This window comes from Oryctolagus cuniculus, chromosome 7, assembly GCF_051225735.1.
Source record: "Oryctolagus cuniculus isolate XC-2025 breed Fujian yellow rabbit chromosome 7, ASM5122573v1, whole genome shotgun sequence".
Lineage (NCBI taxonomy): Eukaryota > Metazoa > Chordata > Mammalia > Lagomorpha > Leporidae > Oryctolagus > Oryctolagus cuniculus.
In genome coordinates this window covers 58,340,926-58,363,868 of record NC_142873.1, presented here as the reverse complement: position 1 = coordinate 58,363,868, position 22,943 = coordinate 58,340,926, and the positions used below count along the sequence as shown (strand labels likewise).

Here is a 22,943-nt window from a genome sequence, read left to right as displayed (position 1 = left end):
CCAAGATCCTCTCCAACATTGCTTGGGGTCTGTGGAGTAGCGTCACTGCACAGGCAGCAGGAGGCTGGGGGAGTCAGCTCTGGGCCATGGGGGCAGATTTATTTAGATGATAGGACTAATATTTGTATAACCTGCTGAGACCTGTGTGGGAGAGTTTAGGGTGGTTTTTCTTCTGGTGAGGGGATTTGCTCTGGTTTCACATCCATTAACACAAAACATGAGCTAGTCAGAGCCCTTGTGGTCTGCGGTGAGGGTATGCCTGTGGAGAAATGGGACTGAGTGAGTCAGGCCAAGGGAATGTCTTCCTTGCAGAGTAGAGTCAACTGGATAACTGATGAGCCAATGGTGAGATTAGGGAGGGGGAAACGGGAGGGAAACTGAAGAGCTTGGACATGTTGGGCCAGGATGAAAAAGAGAAAAGTGGGGTAGGGGGAGTAAGAGCATCATGGTCAGTCTGAACTTAAGAACAGGGATGAGTGAATTTACAGAAGGGTGCTGCCCTGTAGGCCTGGCTGTGGGGAAGAGCCTCAGACCCCAGCCAGCCCCTGCTCTCACAGGAACATCTAGGCTGCCATGTAAATGATGGCACAAGGCACCCACGGGAAGTCAACCCAAGTTAAATCTACCTGTGCCTTAGTATCTCTTCTTTGTTGGCTCTCACCCTGTAGAAGGAAATGGGTAGGCCTCTTATGGCATCTCGGACTGCTCTCTCTGTTTTCCAGGGCTACAGTTACTCTAGCTCATAAACAGGCAAGTTGTGTAATTTCCCATGAATGGTTAGGAGCAGCCGTGTGTAAGACTGTCCAGAGAAAGAGAAGTTTGAAAAGTGAGGTGAAGAAGTGAGAGAAGAGGTGTCTGTCTGAGCCTAGTCTACTCCAGAGGCTGGGAGACCCCAAGAAGGAATGATGGCCAAGCAATTAATTTGTCCTCTTAGTGCTTAGCTTGCCTCTGCATTCCAATTGGCTTTAGACAACTGGCGTCCTTTCTTTCCTACAGAGACTGATTTATTTGGAACAAGTGGCAAGATGAGAACTTTATTTGGTGCAGTCAGGACTGCGTTAGTTCTGCTGCTACTCCTTCACGCTGCCTCTACTGGCCCCCTGTGCCAGCCCTCCCGTGTTTGACGGAGGCTGTTCCTCAGATCAGGAGTGTCTCAGCCTCTCTTCCACTTCTTTCTGTTGATCTTCATTTCTTTTAACTTTTCATAAGTATGTAGGTATAATGCATTGCAGTAAGTGTTATTTGGATGCAAAGTTAAATTAAAAGATACTATCTCTGTCCTTTAAGGACCTGAGAATCTTTGAGAGAAGGCACATGACCCAAGTGCCTCAGCTGCTCAGCCTGTAGCCAGTTTCTGTTATGTAAAAGAATGCCAGCCTTAACCTAGCCCTGCAGGGAAGAGCCAGCTTTTCTTATTACTAGCCCTGAATAATGGCACTAAGCCACACTCTTTCTCATAGTGATGCTGGAAAAATGAAATCAGGGACTTCAGATTAATTAGAGGAATCTGCCATTGCCCGGCCCCAAGGGTCTGTCTGCAAAGCGTGCAAGTCTAACTGACTACACACAGCCTCGTTTCTATCCTCCCCATTGCAGAGTAATTTCTTCCCCTTTCTCTCACTTCCCTTATCAAGAACACCCACCACTAAGTCCTTCTGCCAAATTCTCAGACCCACTCAGGACATAAGTTTCTACATGGTTTAACAGAAGAGAGATAATCAAGATTTTTTTTTTCTTCAGCCTTTCTGAAGTTATTATTTAAATGCTCTAGTGGTCAGAGGGCAGAAGCCCAAGTTAGCTGAGGAAAAGGGAGGACGCCAGGGAGCGTATGTTTCTCATCCCTGGGAGGTATTCAGCCTAGCTCCTGTAGCCAAATTACAGCACCAGAGAACAATGCGATGCATTCCTGGGCAGGTCGGTGGGACCCTGGGCGCCTGGGCCTTGTGGAGAGAGGTGCCAGACACAGAGCTCTCCGTAAGCAATCCTGCAGAGCCGCCCCCTGGGTGCAGAAATGAAATACGGGAGAGCTTCACATTACACAGAGACCTGTAGCTCACACCTGGTTATTGATGGCCTTGGTGGAGGCCTCTGCCCCCACCCTCCCCTTGGAAACTGCCTGCTACTACGGGGGTTGGGCATCTCTGAGCAACGTTGGAAAGCAAGACAGAGGTGCTTCCTTTTCACTCTGCCCTCCCTGTCAGCCCAGGCACAGCCATGAGGATATATGCATGAGGTACACGTATGATGTCCACACATGGAACCACCCTCAGCTGCAGGGGACTGGTAGGTATACTCTCCCCAACAATAAAAAAGCCACTAGATTTCAATCGATATTTCAAAAGTCATACCAACAGGATCTTGCTATAACCAAGGGACATTACAAAGTCACATCTCATGCAGGCAGCTGGAGGTGGCAGGGGAAGGATGGACAGAGGACATGGAGAGAAGAGATTTGTGGTGGAGAAGGATCACCTAAGCAGAGTGGCTGAGACTGTACAACCTGTCAAGGCTGCTTCATGCTGGAGACAGATGCACACCCCGTGTACTGTAAATGACAGGACCATCTCATGACTGCATGAGGGATGACTGCCGAGCCTACTGCTTGTGACCTGTAACTGTTGTTGGGCTCTGACTCATTGGGATAGCTGTGGACTTCAGGCATAATCTCCATAAACGAGAGGCAATGGAAAAGACCAGCCAGCTGCTTTGCTAGGGTATATATGTCGGAGTTAATGTGTGGAACTAAGCTTTCCCAGGAGCTGGTATTCTCCTTGGGTGCTCAGCAGGTTTCCAGCAATAGCCAGTGGGGTGTCAGTAATACTCAGATGCCTGTCCCTGATCCCAAAGTTAAAAGGGAAAGGAGAGAGAGAGAGTTCAGAAGTTCATTTCCCCACTTCCCAGTCATGGCTTAAATTATCTCTGAGCATCTTTGTGACTATTGTTCATTTACTTAAGATGTTTTCAGTCATTCTGGATCTGAGAATGCAAGATAAGCATTCTCCCCTGGGCCCTCCAACTCAGAGCTATCGTGGCTTTAAAATTGCCTTTTCTCACTTCCATTCTGCCCACAAATCCATGGATGGAGCACTGGGACACGGGAGTTCTTTCTCCTTGGCCAAAGGAGGCAAAAATCTGATGACTCAGCTTCACACCACTGAGCCCTAGAAGCAGTCCTGAGCAAAGCGAAAAGCTAGGCTGAGTGAAGAAAGAGGAAAAACAAGCTCCATCCCAGTTGTCCTATCTGACAGCTTTCAAGGTGGGGCTTCCCTCAAGGATAACAATAATGTTCATAAAGAGCTTTTTTTTTTTTAATTTACAAAACACTTATGCTTATATGTGATCCTCACAACAACCCTGTGAGCTAGGGGTTACCCTCATTTTACAGATGCTGTTTAAAGAGGTTCAGTGGTCTGTCCAAAGTCACATGGACAGTGGGTGGCCCAGTCTAACTCAAACCTAGGTCTCGGACTTCACATCTCCTGTCTCCTCCTCAAAGCCTAAGGGTGCCCAGGGTTGGGGGTGCCACAGTCTTAGCGCCTCCAGAATACAAATGTTATGTAATATTCGAGCCCTGTAGGAGTCCTAGCACCACCAGGAGGGAACATCTAAGCTGTTTACAAAGGAAGAGTCTAGGTCTTCCTGGACCTCATCAATAAATTCCCTTTTTGTCATTTCTGGCACAATCACCACTACGCCAAGAGATCACTACAGAAGGTGATCTACATTTCAACAACTCTGGCTCCAACAGAAATCTTTCTGCTTCCCCTCCCCAGCACCTGGCCTTCAGACTAACATTCAAATTTTGTTTTAACTTTATCTAGTTCTTTTAAAGTGATGCTAAATGTGTAGACAGAATAGTAGTAATAAGAGGACGTGAAAGGAAATTATTAAGGCATTGGGCTTTTAAGGTATATTTTAGAATTTCCTCTGAGACTTCATTCTTTTAAAAAACTGATGTCAACCCAAGGCTTGAGAATGTAAGAACAGAGAAAAGAGTGCTAAGAAATTGTCCTTTTCCAAGCAAGGCATCTACTCTTGGCCTGATCATGTGGCCACTGGCTGAGACCAGTAATTCATCTACACCAAGGCAAAGGGTATCTACCTTGTAGGGAAACTCAGTGAGATGAGGCAAACAACAGATTTTCACTTGATCAAAAACTTGTGCTGCTCTTAACCCCTCCTCCCACCCTCATTCAAAATCCGGACCTCTATTTAGGTGCAAGACAGTGAGAAAAAGCAGCTCCAAAAGCTGATGTGTGCAAGGGGAACCCTTCCCTGTTCAATCCTGGAATGTGTTTTGTTAGAGACAGCATAAGCTCTTGCATACCCTACCTATCCCACTCCTGCACCCCAACTGTGAAGGCAGAAGGGAAAACTGCAGGAACAGAATGTACATCAATCACAGACCTGGGATGTTACAGCGCCCTGACTGGGGCCCCAACTTGAGTGAGGGGAAGAACACCTCATGAAAACAGTGTACCTACAGTCAAGGTTTCTCCCAGAGCAAACCTTACTTTTTGGTCCATCGATCTTGGCTCTCACTGCTCTCCCTGCTTCCCACCCCCACTGCCTCCGCATGTGGGCTCAGAAGTCATCATCTAAAGAATTCCATTGCTCACCTCCTGCATAGCAGCACAGCCCCATGAGGCCGCACACCAGATGGAGGGGATAAAAGTACGAGGTCATGGCTTCTAGCAAGAGGCTTTTTCTTAAACTAACCCTGACTTCTGGAAAAGAGGCAGAGCAAGAGAGTGTCGGGTGAGCTGCTGACGACAGCAGCTTCATAGGTCTCGTGCAAAAAGGAAGGAAAAGCCAACTTGGTTTTCAGTGGAAATTTCCCTACACCCATCTTCAGGTCTACTGGACACGTCTGCTTCTCAGAAGTGTCTGAGTAGAGTGCAGAGACTGTCAAAGCAAAGGGTTAAGTCCTTCTCAGTTGTAGGGACCTGGCCAGCAGGCTGCCACACACATGCTGAGGTGGAGGCCAAGCCCTGAACACATGCCCCGTTTCCTTAGGAATGCAACTATGAAGTAAAGGGAAAGGCAATGGAAGGTGGATTAGAACTCTGGGGAAACTGAAAAGGTCATCAGTAGGCCTTTCAATTGTTTGTGTCTAATAAATAAAGACAAGAGGATGGAAGAGCATCATTCCTAGAGTCATTGATGTGTGTTGGGTGACAATTTATAGAAACAACAACTACAATGAAACTAAACAGTTTGGGAAACAGAAGTCTCAGAGTGACTTCTCAGAATGAGATGACAGATGGTCTTCTCTAGGAGGTGACTTGTGAGCTGCACTCTGAAAAGATAAGGCGTGAACTTGTTGAGGGCAGTCAGGGGAAAGCATTCTAAACAGAGGAAACTGGTATGTGCTGAATCTTAGAAATAAGAATGTACAAGCAATAAATATATAAAGAAATTCAAGTAAGTACACATTATATACACTGGGGAATAGAAAGAAGTTAGAATTCTGAGATCATGGCTTAAATAGTGGGAGGTAACTGTACAGAGAGTGTCAAGTGGTTCAGAGTCCCTTTAGAACCACACAGCATCCTGATTGATGTCAGTAAACACAAGGGCACTTAGGAGAAAGCACAAGGATGAGTCCATTTGTTACAGATACAGGGAGTGAAAGATCAATACTGCACAGCCCAGCAAAATGCTATGTGTCATTAAGTACAACTCTTTATTTCATATTTTGGGCTAAATAAGAGATATCAAATATCCTATCCAGACTGTGACACATTAATTTAGGCCTACAGGCCCAGAGCTGGCATTAATGGAGTCAAGCTTTGAGAAATTACAATGTAGGGCTGGCGCTATGGCATAGCGGATAAAGCCACTGCTTGCAGTGCCAGCATCCCATATGGGCACCAGTTTGAGTACTGGCTGCTCCATTTCTGATTAGCTCTCTGCTATGGCATGGGAAAGCAGAAGATGGCCCAAATACTTGGGCCCCTGCACTCGTGTGGGAGACCCAGAAGAGGGTCCCTGCTCCTGGCTTCAGATCAGTCCAGCTCTGGCTGTTGCAGCCATTTGGGGAGTGAACCAGTGGATGAAAGACCTTTCTCTCTGTCTGTCCCTCTCTCGGTAACTCTACCTCTCAAATAAATAAAATCTTAAAAAAAAAAAAAATTACAATGTTTTGGACCAGTGCTCCACTTCTGATCAAGCTCCCTGTTAATGCACCCGGGAAAGCAGCAGAAGTGCTTGGGCCCCTGCACCCATGCGGGAGACCCAGAAGAAGCTCCTGGCTCCTGGCTTCAGCCTGTTCCAGCCCTGGCCATTGGTGCCATTTGGGGAGTGAACCAGAGAATGGAAGATCTCTGTCTCTCCCTCTCTCTGTGTAACTCTTTCAAATAAATAAATATTTCAAAACCAAAAAAAATCTACAACATAAAAAGGAATAATCTAAAATAGAAAATGCATGTTTCTTTCCCTCACTCCCAATCTTAAAACTTGCCTGATTACTTATATCCCATTTGGTATATTGTACTTTAGTGGCTAGCAGACTTACCGTCTCTAGGGCCATGGTAAATAGGAGGACTGCAAAAGAGCTTTTAGAGCTTCAGTGCCAGTCACTAACACACAAGGAGATAATTTTAATGTGCCACAGGGTGCTGGAGCGGCAGTCAAAGACAGGAGGCAACTCCTGATTTCATGATCACCAGTAAGGTCTTTGGTTTTTTGCATTTGCTGAAGGTAAAAACAGCTACGTACCTGGCTTTTATCATATGCCTTAACTGAACTTCCCTAACTTCTAAGAACAGAAACCACAAGAGCAACCCTGTTTCCCACAGCAGTTTCTTGGTGCCACTTTCAGAAACAAAATACACACGGGATTGTGGTCTGACCCAGGATGGTGCTGAGCGTGGATGTTCAGTGCACACCGAAGAAGCCATTAGGTGAGCAGCGTCCCAGCTTTCTGCTTTACTCGGCTGGCACAATTTGATGTTAGAAGGTAAGGAGCCACTTAACAGTGATGGCATTTGTTGGTATCATCTTAGTTTCTCTCCCCTGACTAGGCAGCTTATAGAAGGTGATTTCAGAGACCCTTCACAAAAGAAAAGCTCAAGGGCTTTACATTCATCTGTGACACCACTACGTAGTCATTAAGAAGCATGTTTCAGGTTGCACTATAATTTCCCTATGTAACATAAACCCATGGAATCTGACATAAGCTGATTGCTCATGCTGGTTATTTTATTTACATTTCTGAATGGAAGGGATTTCAATACTCATAAAATATCTAACTGACTTATTATTTTTCATCTGTTCTCCCAAAGCAGCTATTATAAAAGAGGCATAGAGACAGAAATCTCAACTTGTATGGTTAAACAACCAAGGAAAAGTTATTGCTCAAAAAAGCAATTTAAAAAAATTCAATATGGAACTTGAGGCTAAATCAGAGATATGGTTACTCTCAATGCCATCCAAAAGATAAAACTGGAAAAAAAAGTTAACTGCGTTTGTTATCTTGGTCCAAGTCCTATGGGAGTAGGTAGTAGTTTCCCAGGAATGGAAGGGACTGGAGTTTACTTAAGTCTTTCTGGAGAGCTAACGTTAGCACAGACACTAGTATAAACAAGAAAGCAGGTGAATGGATGTTAATGGGGTTCTCACCAACGTGTTACAGACTGGACTTCTAAACTGGAAGACACTATCATGCACCCAGCTTACTATCTGGAGATGCACATTCTGTTAATCTACCCAAACAATAATAATTTCTGCCTATTCCAGTAGGTGTGGCAAACTCAGATGGGTTGCTGTATAGCAGTTGCCAGTAAATTCCAGAGCCTGTTCATCAGTCTTCTGCCTCCAAGTCATTGTTCAAACCCTCTCACATCCTTTATTCCATTGCAATACCAAGTTAAATTGGCATTTTATTTTAACAGCTTGAAGTTTCTTTCAAAGGGCTGACTGTGTTCTTGGCTCATGACCTTCTCTCTCTCTCTCTCTCTCTCTCTCTCTCTCTCTCTCCCTCTCCCTCTCCCTGAGAGACAGAGAGAAAGGTCTTCCATTTGCTGGTTCACTCCCCAAACAGAGGGGGACTGATCCGAAGCCAGGAGCCAAGAGTTTCTTCTGGGTCTCCTAACGTAGGTACAGGGATCCAAGCACTTGGGCCCTCTTCCGCTGCATTCCAAAGCCATAAGCAGAGAGCTAGATCGGAAGTGGAGCAGCTGGGACACGAACGGCGCCCTATGGGATGTTGGTGCCGCAGACAGAGGCTTAGCCTACTACACCACATGCCAGCCCATGGCATATTTTTCAATACTTTGGTACAACCCAAGGCCTACTCTTCTAGTCCATGTACTTTTGTTATTTTACCATATTTACTGATAACATACCTAATTTCCTTAAGGATAAGTCCTGTCTTTTAAAATATGTATTCCAAAGTCATATTCCCCATGATCCAGTTAATGCATATTACTCAACGATAAAGATAGGAAACATTTTTTAGTTACTTAGAAATCAATCTTGGTGATTCCCCATGAAGGGGTAGGACTGTTAAGCATGAAAAATTGATTAGCAAATTTCAGCTTGGAAGAGAGGGCAAAGGAACCTAATTTTAATGCCTTATATTAATATCCATTCATTTAGTTTTTAAAATTAGCATAATATGTATCCATTTCAGAATCAGAATCAGTTGCAGGATGCAGCTTTGTCATTAAGAAGTGGATTCTGGGACATTCTTTCCTGTTCTCTCTCATGTATCCACAGAGTCAAATTAATTCTGGTCCTGACTCTTACTATTCCATCTGCTTCACAATGAAATTATACTATTTCATTTTCAAAACCAGAATGGCCCTTAGTCCTTATTAATCTATCATTAAGAATGAGAGGATATAAAAGAAAAAGATGGAATGTATGATTATAGAGGCATTTGTCTTAGGGGAGTTACTGTGAATCTGAGATGAGATACTTCTTACCTTACAAATTTATGAACTTTAGCAGGGAGACATAAAGATGAAAATCCCTCCCTGTTATGTATTTGGAAAAAAAGTACTTCTTTTTTTTTAAAGATTTATTTATTTCAAAAGCAGAATTATACAGAGAGAGAAGGAGAGGCAGAGAGAGAGAGAGAGAGACAGGTCTTCCATCCACTGGTTCACTCCCCAAATGGCCCCAATGATCAAGACTGGGCCAGGCTGAATCCAGGAGCCAGGAGCTTCTTCTGGTCTCCCACTTGGGTGCTGAGACCCAAGCACATGGGCCACCTTCCCCTGCTTTCCCAGGCACATTAGCAGGGAGCTGGATCAGAAGTGGATCAGCTGGGACTTGAACTGGCGCCTATATGAGATGCCGGCACTGTAGATCATGGCTTTAACCCACTATTGCCACAAGATACTTTTTTTTTTTAAAGATTTGTCTTATTTATTTGAAAGACAGAGTTACAGAGAGAGATAGAGACAGAGAGAGAGAAAGAGGTCTTCCAACCGCTGGTTCACTCCCCAGATGGCCGCAACAGCCGGAGCTGCGCCAATCCAAAGCCAGGAGCCAGGAGCCAGGAGCTTCTTCCAGGTCTCCCATGTGGGTGCAGAGGCTCAAGGACTTGGGCCATCTTCCACTGCTCTCCCAGGCCACAGCAGAGAGCTGGATGGGAACAGGAGCATCTGGGACTAGAACCAGTGCCCATACGGGATGCTGGTGTTTCAGGCCAGGGCATTAACCCACTGCGCCAAAGCGCCGGCCCTGAGATACTTCTTCTATATCTTCTTGTTTGAAGAATCCTAATCAAATAAATTCTTCTAAAGGAAGGACCCTCTGTGAGTCTATACTAACTTTTTGGTGAACTATATTTTACAGAAAGCTACAAAAATATGAACTTTAGCAGCTAGGTATAAAGAGGAAAATCCCCTCCATGTTATATATTTGAAAAAAAGAGATACTTATCTCTCACTTCCAGTTAAATGAATACACAATGATGAACTAAACTTAGTAGTAGCCTCTACCTTATGTTAATACATCTTTATGCCTTTCTCACATGCCTAACTGTTAAGACTGTGAGCTTGGGGCCAGGCCGGTAGCACAGTGGGTAAAGCCAACGCCTGCAGTGCCAGCATCCCATATGGGTGCCGGTTCGAGTCCTGGCTGCTCCACTTCCAATCCAGCTCTCTGCTATGGCCTGGGAGAGCAGTAGAAGATGGCCCAAGTCCTTGGGCCCCTGCACCCATGCAGGAGACCCTGAAGAAGCTCCTGGCTCCTGGCTTCGGATTGGCACAGCTCCGCCCATTGCGGCCATCTAGGGAGTGAACCAGCGGATGGAAGACTCTCTCTCTCTCTCTGTCTGTCTCTGTCTCTCCTTCCCTCTCTGTGTAACTCTTTCAAGTAAATAAATAAATCTTAAAAAAAAAAAAAAAGACTATGAGCTACCAGGAACAGAAACTGAACAGAAACTTTATACTTCATAAAGGTGCCTGATAAATATCTGCTCATTAATGAAAGAATGAACAAAGAAATCCATTAGTAGTATCTTAATGCAATGAATTTGAAACAGACCTATCTGTTATAGAACACTCATCATATAGCATATTATAGAATAATAGTTACCATAATTTTAAATGCTGAGGCTCTTTAAAAAATCTAAACTTGGAAAACAAATGAAGATAAGCCCTACTGAAGTCATTCCATTCAGGCAGCCAATACAGAAAGAGGATTCTTTTTAGGGTACCCAGGAACCCCTGAACTGCATATTACAGTGAAGTTTTTGTTTTGTTTTTAAGGGTATATTACAACAACATATACCAAGAGCAAATTAGTAAGAAAAGTCATCAAAGCCATGGCTTACCTGAATTAGAATCTCTCAGCTCCCAATAAGGGCAACCCCCCAAAGGAATTGGAGTCAAGTAAATAATAATAATTAAAAAAAATCCAGCTGAATTTTATCAGAAGGTAAAGTTTCAACTCTGAGAACCCCAGCAACCAAGGATGAATTATGAATAAGATTAGTAAAGTGCCTTCATCCACACCCCAGCCAGAGAACATTTTTCTATCTTACTGTGACTGAAGGAAAAACAGCAATGTCTTTGCCTGCCAAGAACAGCTGTGGCTGTACTCTAGATAAGAATCTAACAACATTCAGGGATTAAAATTTAATTGTAAAGCTGCTGCTACCTGAGAATAAAGGTTTTAACTCCGGCTTCTGAAGGAAACTGGGACTCCAGCATATTGAATAATCAGGAGAGCTGGCATCTTCCTAACGAAGAGTGTGAGAACGTGCCCACTTCTTAAATGCTCCCTCAAGCTGCTGCTTTCTCTGTGTGTCATATTGGGGATAGGCAACAAGGGTGTTGTTCCCTGGGAATAAAGCCCTTTTCCACACCTTGAACAGTACTTACATGTGTTACTTCCAGAATGCCTGACATCACAAGATGAGGTCAAAAGGGACTATGAGATCTGAATTCCCTGAATATCAGTTCTCTTAATTTTGCTAAGCCACCTAAAGCCCAAGTAATTTCTTGAAACTGGCTACTGTCAAGATAGACCTAAGTAATCTCAATGTTACTACAGAATATTTTTTTTCTTCAAATTCAGTAAAAATACCAATAAACCCCACTCTCTTATTGAGACTTCATCAGGATTAAAGAACATACCTATTTCCTACTTGATACAATGAGTGGAAGTACAGCTGTTACCTAAAATTCCCACTTTAGAAAAAAAATTCTGGGACCGGCATTATGGCACAGTGGGTTAATGCCCTGGCCTGAAGCACTGGCATCCCATATAGGTGCTGGTTCGAGACCCGGCTGCTCCACTTCCAATACAGCTCTTTGCTATGGCCTGGGAAAGCAGTAGAAGATGGCCCAAGTCCTTGGGTCCCTGCACCGGTGTGGGAGACTGAAAGAAGCTCCTGGCTCCTGGCTTTGGATCAGCGCAGCTCTGGCTGTTGCGGCCAACTGGGGAGTGAACCATTGGATGGAAGACACACTCTCTCTCTCTCTCTCTCTCTCTCTCTCTCTGCCTCTCCTCTCTCTGTGTAACTCTGACTTGCAAATAAATAAATAAAATCTTTAAAGCAAAAAAAAAAGAAAAGAAAAAAATTCCATTATGATATTTTAAATGTTTACGTATTTATTAGTTCTATCTACTTGAAAGAGCAACAGAAAGAGGACATGGGAGAGGGAGAAAGACAAAGAGACAGAGACAGACAGAGATCTTCCATCTACCAGTTCACTCCCCAAATGAGCACACCAGCCAGGGCCGGGTGAGGCCAAAGCCAGGAGCCAGGAGCTCCATCCAGGTTTCCCCACCTGAGTGACAGGGGCCTGAGCACTTGAGTCATCATCAGCTACCTCCCAGGTGCACTCTTGGGAAGCTGGATGGGAAGTGGAGTAGCTGGGACTCCTATGAAGCACTCCAAAATGGGATACAAGCATGACAAGCTGCGTTGTAACCTATGCACCACAATGCCTAGCCCCAAGATATGATACTTTAGACCAGGGGTAGGGAAATTTTTTTTCTGCCAAGGGTCATCTGGATATTTATAACATTATTTGTGGGCCAAAAAAAGTGTCAACCTAACATTTAACATGCTATAGATTTACTGAATTTGGAGTCCCACCTGAGGTTGCCTTGGCAAGTCCAGACCAATTTCACAGGCCTTATATGGCCCACAATAATTCTTCATAAACTTGACCTTTGATTCTGAAAGAAGGCTGGTGTTGAAAGACTGAAAGACTGGTGTTATATTTATACTAATTTTTTCTTCCAATTTTAGAAAGCCAATCAAATTCTCTCACCAGCTATTGTACATATTTTCAGTTTAGATCTTTTTAAAGAAGAACAATGAGGATGAAGCATGACAAATATCCTTATAGGACATTGAGAATGTATTTTCTCTTGCTGCATCCTAGTTCACAATGAAAATCAAAATCAGATACTCCAGACTGCCCAAATAAAGACTTTAGATATACTAAAAACACCAACAAAAAAATGCAAACTTCTAAAAAGTTGACTTTTTGCATAATTGATTCATTTGATTACTGTATGGGCTCTGGGAAATACTTCAGATGTATTACTCTGGAAACAGCATGGTCACAGAACAATATTTTGTATTAATAAAAGCTTAGTTACAATTAAGAATGTTTTTAAAGCTATATCCATTCTTACAAACTAAAAAGAAGTCTCAGCTTTGAAAATGAATCCATTATCAGTAAAAGTGAAGAAACTGATTTTAACTGACAGCCTGATTTCTGAATGTGTTTCTTATGTATTTAATAAAGAAGTATGAAAATATCATAGGTTTTTGGCATGAATGAGGTCAGGTGGAGAATATGAAAAATGTATTTCACCTATGAACAGACAATGAAAAACTAAGAGCCTTTATTTTGGTAAATATCCATATATAATTATAATTGTCTATCAACTCTCCTAGTTCTGAAGATGATCTTTGCCTTAAAAAAAATAATTAGAATAGTAGACAAGCCTTTCTGAAAGTTTTACCCACTATTCAGTAACAAATACTTGGCATTTATGTCTGCTTATTATTTTAAAAAATGTAATTTGGGTAGAAAAATTTTAATTATTTTTAGGAAGGGCCTGAAGAAACCCCAGTGAGACATTCTGTAGAGAGGTCCTTTGTTAGTATAACATCTGACCTTCTATATCTTTGGAAATCATGCAACTTGGCTAATGTAGTCCTTAAAGAATTAATCAAGCAGATTGTAAGGCCCTAGTTACAGTAGAGCTGGCCAATTATGAGTTGCTCAGAAATTCATCACTGGCATGCCCAACCACATTTTCCCACATAAAGATTAGTAGAAATATTTGGAAACAGAGCCCATTCCCACCCCACCACAGTTACAATATGTGTTCAGTGAAACAAATTTCAACAAAGTTTTGCCTTAGTAAAACAATTTATTCGGAAATCTTTTTACAGTTGATCTTAGCCAAAAGGCCGAGAAGCGATCGGGAATCTTTTTGATTCTTCTCTTTACCCGTAACATCTTTTTCTGCCAGCATGATAAAGACTACTCTATTTATTAAAACCCAACTAGGGAGTTTTATATTCAAACACACTTCTGAAGTGGAAGCACTAAAGTCACATGCCACACGACTGAATCCATCCATAAGTTAGTGAAATCTCCAAAGACCATCTGTAAATTTTTTCTTGTGATAACGTGCTCCCAAGCTTTACTAAGAAGAAAGCTTTACTTGCAAGACAGAAATAAAGGGGCCAGAATAGATGAAGGTTGGTTCTCTAAGGAGAAGGCAGTGCTGCTCTTAAATAAAGAAGCTCCTTTCAGATAAGCAGAATCAGATTCCAGTTCAGTTGTTTGCTGGCTACCCTTACTGTGAACTCTCATATTTAACCCAGCAAGCTTCAAAGCAGGTGAGAAAATGACCTACAACTTAAAAGCAATTTTTCCTTTTTCAGGAATTCTGGCCTTGGAGAATATCAGCTGTGATATCAGCACATTCCACATCTCCAGAGATTTATGCAACTTTTTTCATTGCTCTATGTCTAATGTCAAACTAGGTTTTCATCTCAGGAGAAAAATCAGGGGAAAAAAAATCCTAGCTTGCTGAAAATAAAGTCTTATTCCACATAACTTTATACTAAGCAGAAACAAACAAACAAAATGAAACCACTAGCCATTCCACTTCATTCCCTTCCTTTTATTTAAATCTGAGATACAGTGAAAATTATTAAAAATCATTAATCCCTAGTGTCTGGCTTCATAAAAAGGCAATTTTTATAACAAATACATTTTAAGAAATTCAAATTAATTTTTTAGCATATGAACTAATATAAAAAGATAATTAAATGAGAAAGAGACAATAGTAACTGAAGAAATCTGGGAAATTTTTTTAATTGCTTTGCCTTACTAAATAGAAGAAAATCGTATTTCAAAGATTCTGCATCAAAATTTCTACTTTATTTGGCCATCAAATATATGATTTAATTGCAAATCCTAACATCGGCAGTTTGCAATTTACCCAAAAGTTCCCTTCCACAAGGCAGTCTGCCAATGCCTGTAACATGAAACATTTCTCCACTTCTGTAGTTCGCATCCACATGATGTACCAGAGATACATTATAGCTATTTAAATGACACCCAACCAGCATTTATAATACAGTTTCTGTGGGAAAATGCATTTTGAGCTCACTGTTAGGACATATCTCCTCCACATGTGAAGGGGGTAGGGTTTACCAAAATAGCTGCACTTTGGAGACAATGAAGACAGTAGTGGCAGCAATGACACTTAACACTCACTTAGTTTTTATTGTAAGTAGACATGGCTCTAGACATTTGATATATTTAAAATTCATTTTATCCTCACCAATACCTATATGGCATTATTGTTCTCATTTTACAATTAAAGGTAGAAAAGGGTAGGTAACTTACCTGAGGTTGCACAGGCTGTAAGTGCCAGGGCTGGAATTCAGAGCAAAGCAGTCTGGCTCCAGAGTCTAAGCTCATAACCACTCTACAATGCTGGCCCTTTTCCACCTTGATGGAGTGGCACTACCTAGGTGTTTTAAGTTCCTCATATGGGTGGGGGGGGAGCACAGGGCTTCTCAAGCTTTAAATGTGCATGTAAGACCACCTGCAAACCTTGTAAAAATGCAGATTCCCATTCAGGTGGTCTGACTGGGGCCTGAGAGCCTGAATTTTTAACAAGTTCTTGGGTGATGGTGATATGGTGATGCTCCTAAACACAAATACCACACTTTACCAAGTGGTGAAGCAACAGGATTTCAGCCTCTAGTTCCTTGGTCTGTCAAGGCATTTATATATTGAATTTATAATAGGAGACTGCCTATACTGTTATCATTTTCTGTTCTCTCTTAAATGGGACCTGCCTTCGGAACTTCTGTACAGCAAATATTGGTTTGCAGGTAGTTTCAGTAAATAGTTCTAGGAGTTTTTAAAATTTTTATTTGAGACACAGAGACAGAGAGCTCCCATCTACTAGTTTTGTCCCCAAATGCCCACAATAGCCAGGGCTGCGCCAGGCTGAAGCTGGGAGCCAGGGACTCAATCCAGGTCTCCCACACGGGAAGCAGAAACTCAACCACTTGAGCCATCACCTGATGCTTCCCAGGGTCTGCACTAGCAAGTAGCTGTAATTAAGTGTCAGAGCTGGGGGCTGGCACTGTGATGAGTCAGGCTGCCACCTATAGCACGGCATCCCAAGTGGGTTCTAGTTCAATTCTCAGCTGCTTCCCTTCTGGTCCAGCTCCCTGCTGACGTGCCTGGGAAAGCAGCAGAGGATGCCCCAAGTGTTTGGGCCCCTGTACCCATGTGGGAGACCCAGAAGCAGCTTCTGGCTCCTGGCTTCAGTCTGGTACAGCTCTGACCATTGCAGCCATCTGGGGAGTGAGCCAGCAGATGGAAGGTTTCTCCCTCCCTCCCTCCCTCCCTGCCTGCCTGCCTGCCTCCCTCCCTCTGTCTCTCTCTCTGTAACTCTGCTATTTGAATAATAATAATAAAAAAAAAAAACAGTCAGAGATGGGACTTGAACCTAGACACATGGATATGGGATGAGAGCATCACAACAAATGGGCAGCTCATCTGTTATACCAAACACCCACCGGATGATTGGAAATTTAAAATGGACATGTAAACCCCACAGGGACAGAGGTGGTTATAAAAGTTCACTATCACGGTGGGCACTATAGTGCAGTATGTTAAGCCATTGCTTGGGAAGCCTGCATCCCATATTAGAGGGTATGGTTTGAGTCCCAGCTACTCTGCTCTTCCAGTCCAGTTTCCTGCTAATCCAACTGGAAGGCAGCAGAATGACAGCCAAGTGGGAGGCCTGGATGGAGTTTCAGGCTCTTGGCTTTGGCCTGACCCACCCCCAGTTTTTGCAGGCATTTGGAGAGTTAATCAGTGGATGAAAGATCTCTGTCTCTCTCTGTCTCTGCTGCTCTGCCTTTCAAACAAAGAAATAAATATTTTCTAAAAAAATTAATATACATTTAAATTAAGAAATAGAAAACCGTTTTTTTAAAAAGTTCACCGTCAGGCACATTTTAACAATATAATCATCAATTACACGAATACCAACAGACAGTGAAAAAAAAGCTTATTTATTATTCAACTGCAATCACAGTTTATCAATAACTTTTGGTCTAAAAAAGAAGCTTAAGCTTTAAAATAGATAATAATTCATTCTCAGACTCTGCTAGAGGAGTGCTAAAGAATAAGCTCTGCTATGTAATTCTAAAGGCTCTTCTGGTACTATTAGTGACCTCTTAGGTTCAGGCAGACACTCTACACTAATGTCGATGGACAGAGCGTATGGTGAGTACATCCCACATTAATTTTAGCCAGTACCTTGCTCTATTTTACTTCCTTCTCACCTCAATGCCCTGAGAGAAACACAAGAACCATCTCTCCCACTGCTGCCTGTGATCTCAAATTAACAATGGCACATATTTTTCCCAGCTATTAATGGATGGGATTCCCTTTCTAGTCCATTTTGCTTTTCCATGCTGGATTACACAGTAAGTTCAATTCACTTTGAGATGCACTCACTCCCTAATCAACACCATTGCAAACAACAGAGTTATGGCAGAATCAATCACTAAGCTTCTTTTTTACAGTTAAAGGAAATAGAACAGTCAGTTTCCAACCCAAATATCTATACTCCCGGAACAGTGAAAAGTCATTCTTCTTGAAGCTTAACTCAGAACCCAGTGCAGACTCAGACTCCTAGGCCTACAGCCAGTGGCAACTTCACACATTACACAGCTGACCTTTAGGGAAAAGAGAAACCAGGACTGGCTACCACTGGTGCCGGAAGAAAGCCAGCTAATCTGTAAGGCACAAAATAAGCTATTTTTAAGACAGGAAAAGAAATGGTGAGAAAACAGGGAGTTAGAATGGAGGCATATAGAGAAAAATACAGAAAATACAATACTAAATAAAGGCTAGTTTTTCTACAGCTCCTGGTGATTTTACATTTGGGAATACAATAAAACAGTACTTTCGTTTCGGGTTTTAATTCCTATGACCTGGTAAAATGCACATGTGTACATGAAAGATATATTTTCTAAAAGGCTTGGAGACTTAAAGGGAATTATCTTTGGTAATTTTACTTTGAGTCAGTGACATTAACTAATTTATATAGAAGAGGAAATAGTCATGGAATAACCCCTTTCTTAGTACTCAAGTATTTCCTGGGTCAGGAAAAGGGGAACAAGCCCAAAATAATGGGTAAAAATGAGAATAAAGCTCTGTATATGATTCTATACCCAAGACTGGGGGAAGGTTACTAAAACCAAGCAGAGAAAACAACAGGAAGAACCACTGAGTAAGGAGGCAGATTCTGTACCCAGGACAAATATCTCACCTGTCCCATCTCATCTACTTATTCTTTATCTTAGTTGCACTCTTGAATTTAAAGTTCGACAGCTCTTTAGAACTATTTCATTTAAATAGAAAAAAATCAAAAACAAAAGGCTTGTTTACAAAATAGGGAATTTTTGTTAAATATCAAAACAAATACATTAATAAAAAAGAATTGGATCATTCTTAGGTAGTAATAAGTAACATTTTTATCACCAAAAGTGATCTATGAGGACCAACTTTATAATATATGGCATTGTATTCTTTAAACTTTTAAACAACAAAGGTATATAGCTCAAATCACCAAAAACTTATGATTGACATATTTATGACAGCAACTTTACAAGTCAATTCTTATAATTTACTATAACAAATATTTTCCACTGTTCAACTGAGTTAGCACAAACAGATCACAGGTGGTTTCTTGTGGGTTTTACAAATACTCTACACAAGTCCTTGAGATCATACTTACAGCTTTAGCAAAAATACCCATGATTTCAGGAAACTGGTGTGTGAGAAGGGCTATCATTGCTGTAGAAGAACACAATCCCGCTGTGAAATGGATGAAAAAAGGAAGTTCTTTCTTTGGGTAAACAGAAACATGATGAAAGTCTACAAGGAAGAAAGGTAGGAATGAATTTTATTTCAGAATACAGCATACACCAATCTTGGTATTTTCAAATGAAACCTATCTTTAAAAACTAAAAAGAAAAATTTTTTTGTAAAATAATAGAAGTTTTTTTTTTTTTTTTTTTTTTTTTTTGACAGGCAGAGTGGACAGTGAGAAAGGTCTTCCTTTTTTTTTGCCATTGGTTCACCCTCCAATGGCCGCCGCAGCCGGCGCACTGAGGCCGGCGCACCGCGCTGATCCGATGGCAGGAGCCAGGTACTTATCCTGGTCTCCCATGGGGTGCAGGGCCCAAGCACTTGGGCCATCCTCCACTGCACTCCCGGGCCATAGCAGAGAGCTGGCCTGGAAGAGGGGCAACCGGGACAGAATCTGGCGCCCCGACCGGGACTAGAACCCGGTATGCTGGCGCCGCGGGTGGAGGATTAGCCTATTGAGCTGTGGCACCGGCCAAAATAACAGAATTCTTTAGCCATGCAAAGTAGAAGAAAATTATCCACTATTTATTTCAACATCAACAGCATATCTACATAACCAGACTGTACTAGGGTTTGGGAATAGGATGGTATCATGCAAAAGAACACTGATTATAAAGTTATGCTGAGGTGGTTCTGAAAAAGAGACTTGTATTTTACTAGCTATATTATCTTGAGAAGTTACTAATCCCTCTAGAAGTCGCTATGGAGTTTGTGATGAATATTGTAATCACTTAGTGAATGTGAGTTGTTGAGAGCTCAGAAACAGTATAGCAATAAATAAACAGACATGTCATTGGAGATTTCCCAGAGCCAACAGTTAATAAATTTTACCTAGTTATTAATGTGTTCTATATGTGGCATTTTGTTGAGCACCATAAAAATTAAACCAGAAAATCAGAGCTGTAGGATTCTGACCATAAGTGAAGTCTCCTGTCTTATTTTGCCACATTTGTATATTTACTCAGGTATTATTTTTCCAGAGATTGGATATTTCACTACCAGTTATATTCAAGTATTTATATCATATTTGAAATTTGAAAACACTTTAAAAACAATACTGAGATGAGCCTACTAAAGTGTGTGACACACAGTAGGTACTCAAACAATATCTGTTACACCAAGAGCTATTCTGGGACTTCATTAGTCCAGGAAGTTGACCACTCGAGGCTAGCCACTAACCCAGAAATTCCTGATGTAATATCCTGCATTAGTAAGGGATGACTAATTCGGTGTTGAATCAAGGTCAGCCATAAATTTCACTTTTTTAAACACAATGATTCACAAAGATTACACCTAAGCTCCCTTCAATAGCTATGATACTTTTTATGTCTTATACTATATTCAGAAGGTATAAAATAAAAACCAAGCTTGCTAAAATTCTAGCAAATTTCCAGAGCCTTGAGCTATTTAAAAAAAAAAAGCATAACAGAGCCGAATTTTTAAAAGTTAGAAACATTAGAAACTGTAGACAACATTGTGCTTTCAGCACCCAAAGAACCAGAAGTCCCCTTTGCCCTATCCCTCAGTCATGAGAGGCCAACTTCTTCCAGCAAACCAAGAGAAACAAACTCTGGTATTTGAGAATTCAGGGAACAAGACAGCAAAATTAATAGTATTAACTAAACTATTAGCATTTTGTGGTTTATAAAGTGCTTTAATTTATATCAGCTTATTTGATTTTTTAGTAATCCTATTTAGACAGATAATAGGACTATTTCCACTTTATAGAAGGTAGAAGACTACATAGCTTTAGTAAGAAAACTTCCTAAAATATGAGATTTTTATACTGTAGGAGAGACCTAATTATTTCTTTTTGGATTGCTTTCTGTGGATTCATTTGTCAGTCAATGTTTGGCTAATACATCAATATAATGGATGACTGACTAGTACAGAAACACTCCCTTGGAATGAAAGTTCAAATTTCATCACTGGCTTGTAGAGAAAAATTTATCAGGAGGCATAAAAGACAACTAAATAGCTATGTGAACTAGGGGAATAGTTCAAGTCAGAACTTATGAGGTCCATAAGCAAATTCCAGAATGCTATAAGTCATATCAAGGTTGAAGGAGAATTAAAAACAAAAAACATTAAGTACCCCTGGGTATTAGAAGTCCACATTATTAAAAATTTGTTCATTCTATCACAATCAGAGACAGAAAAAATACTTTAAGAACATACAATATAATCAAACAAAACCCTCTAGCATACCCCTTCATTCCTCCTCCTGGAGTTTGCTACCTATATGGGGTTAGAATTAATAAAGGCTTGCAAAAAAGCAAGTTGTCTGGTTTTGTGGTTTATGGGTCTGCAAATATGAAAATCACCCTCATTTTATTCATATTCCTATGTAAAGTTGGTGTTATATGAGGTTACTCCATTAAGCTCATGGAAAGGGGCTGGCCGGCACTATGGCGAAACAGAAAAGCAGCTGCTTGCAGCACTGGCATCTCATATGGGCGCTGGATCAGGTCCCAGCTGCTCCACTTCCAATCCAGCTCCCTGCTAATGCAGCTGGGAAAGCAGCAGAAGATGACCCAAGTCCTCGGACCCCTGCCCCAACACGGGCAACCTGGAAGAAGCTCCAGTCTCCGGGCTTCAGGCTGGCTGAGCCCCAGCCATTGTGGCCATTTGGGAGTGAACCAGTGGACGGAAGATTGATTGATTGATTCATTCATTCATTCATTCATTCTCTCTCTCTCTCTCTTCCTCCACCTCTCCTTCTCTGTAACTCTTTCAAATAAATAAATTTATTAAAAAAAAAAAAACTCGTGGAAAAAATAGAATTAAAAAGGTAAGTTTATGTTGGTGCAAAAAATCCATGAAGTCATGCAGTTTTTCCACAATATTCATTTTCTGTGAACCTTTTAAAGATCTCTCAAATCTGTAAGAACTTACAAAGAGAACCATTATGTTAGGCTAAGTGTATTAGCCTAATAAGATACAATCTTGCATACTGATGTTCCATACTTAAAGATCCATTCCTTTGTTTTAAACATCCCTGTTCCTATTCAAATGGACAAACAACAAGAACAAGTAACTACCATCACCCACCCTAGGAAGGAAAGTGAAATTTCTCTCACTAATGACCTCCTAATTGCCAAAGTCAATGGCTTCTTCTCAGTAATTGCCACGCCGAATTATCTCGGCTACTCCTCCTCACTTGGAAACATCTTCTCCTTTTAGTTTCTAAGACATCCAGTCCTTGTCCTCTCTCACCACTCCTTTACTGAACTCCTTCCCTGCCACCCATTCCCTGGACATTTTTATGCCTTGCTGGTCCTATGCTTTGTTCACTCTGCACAGTATAGTTTCCTTTCATGATCTCATTCATTTTTTGCTAGTTAGAAAATGATGACTCCTTATTCTGCTTTGTGAGATGTAGAGACAGATATCAGATCCCTGGCATTTTTACATAACCTGATCATATCTTTAGGTTACAGCTGATTGGACCAGAAATGAAGCCTTGGGTAAAACTGAATCTTCTAGAAGCTCTGCAAGGGGGATTGAGATACTATTCATTCAGTATTACTTTCCTGAACTGATGACAAGTACACAGTCATGAGGGCATCAAATTTGGCTTCATGAATGTCTATGATGGGAAAGCCAAACTACAAAGAGAAAGATATAAGAATGAAGCTGATACACTGAGAAAACCAGAAATAAAAAATCACACAAGTAGGGATTGGGGGAGGAGAAAAAGAAAGAATAGGAGGGACTGAAAAAAGCAGCCAAAGACAAAGAGATACGGATAACTGACTTGTGGAAATCCTAACAGCCTTGCAGTTCCTGGTTCTCGTCCCTTATAAAGTCAAACTGCAATTGCTGCTTTTGGGTTCCTGACAACCCAGTGCTCTTCCAACAAATGCCCATTTATGTTGAAGTTGGTCTGAAGTGGCTCTGTGTAACTTACGCCCAAAGTACGCTTAAAACATTTACTATTTATATATTATACATGAACTTTATAATATACATATCATAAATACATATAACTTACAAATATATCTTAGACACATTATTTAAATGTAAATTACAAAC

The 22,943-nt window shown here is 41.5% G+C and overlaps 1 protein-coding gene across 20 annotated transcripts in view; it reads right to left on the bottom strand.

Annotated features, from left to right (window-relative positions):
* The window catches only part of ST7L (suppression of tumorigenicity 7 like), a 174,105-nt gene that overhangs the window by 69,899 nt on the left and 81,263 nt on the right, over positions 1 to 22,943 (bottom strand). For 12 of the 20 annotated variants that reach the window (XR_016210746.1, XR_016210748.1, XR_016210749.1 and 9 more), the window contains one exon: positions 18,418 to 18,914. Coding sequence is in view for 16 of the 20 variants with exons in the window: in XM_089300135.1 (XP_089156261.1) it covers positions 18,736 to 18,914 (179 nt within the window). In the remaining 4 variants the exon portion in view is untranslated. Of the gene's footprint in view, positions 1 to 17,020; positions 17,771 to 18,417; positions 18,915 to 22,943 lie in introns of those variants that run through there. The other 8 variants (XM_070077862.2, XM_051857375.3, XM_051857378.3 and 5 more) reach the window with 2 other exon arrangements.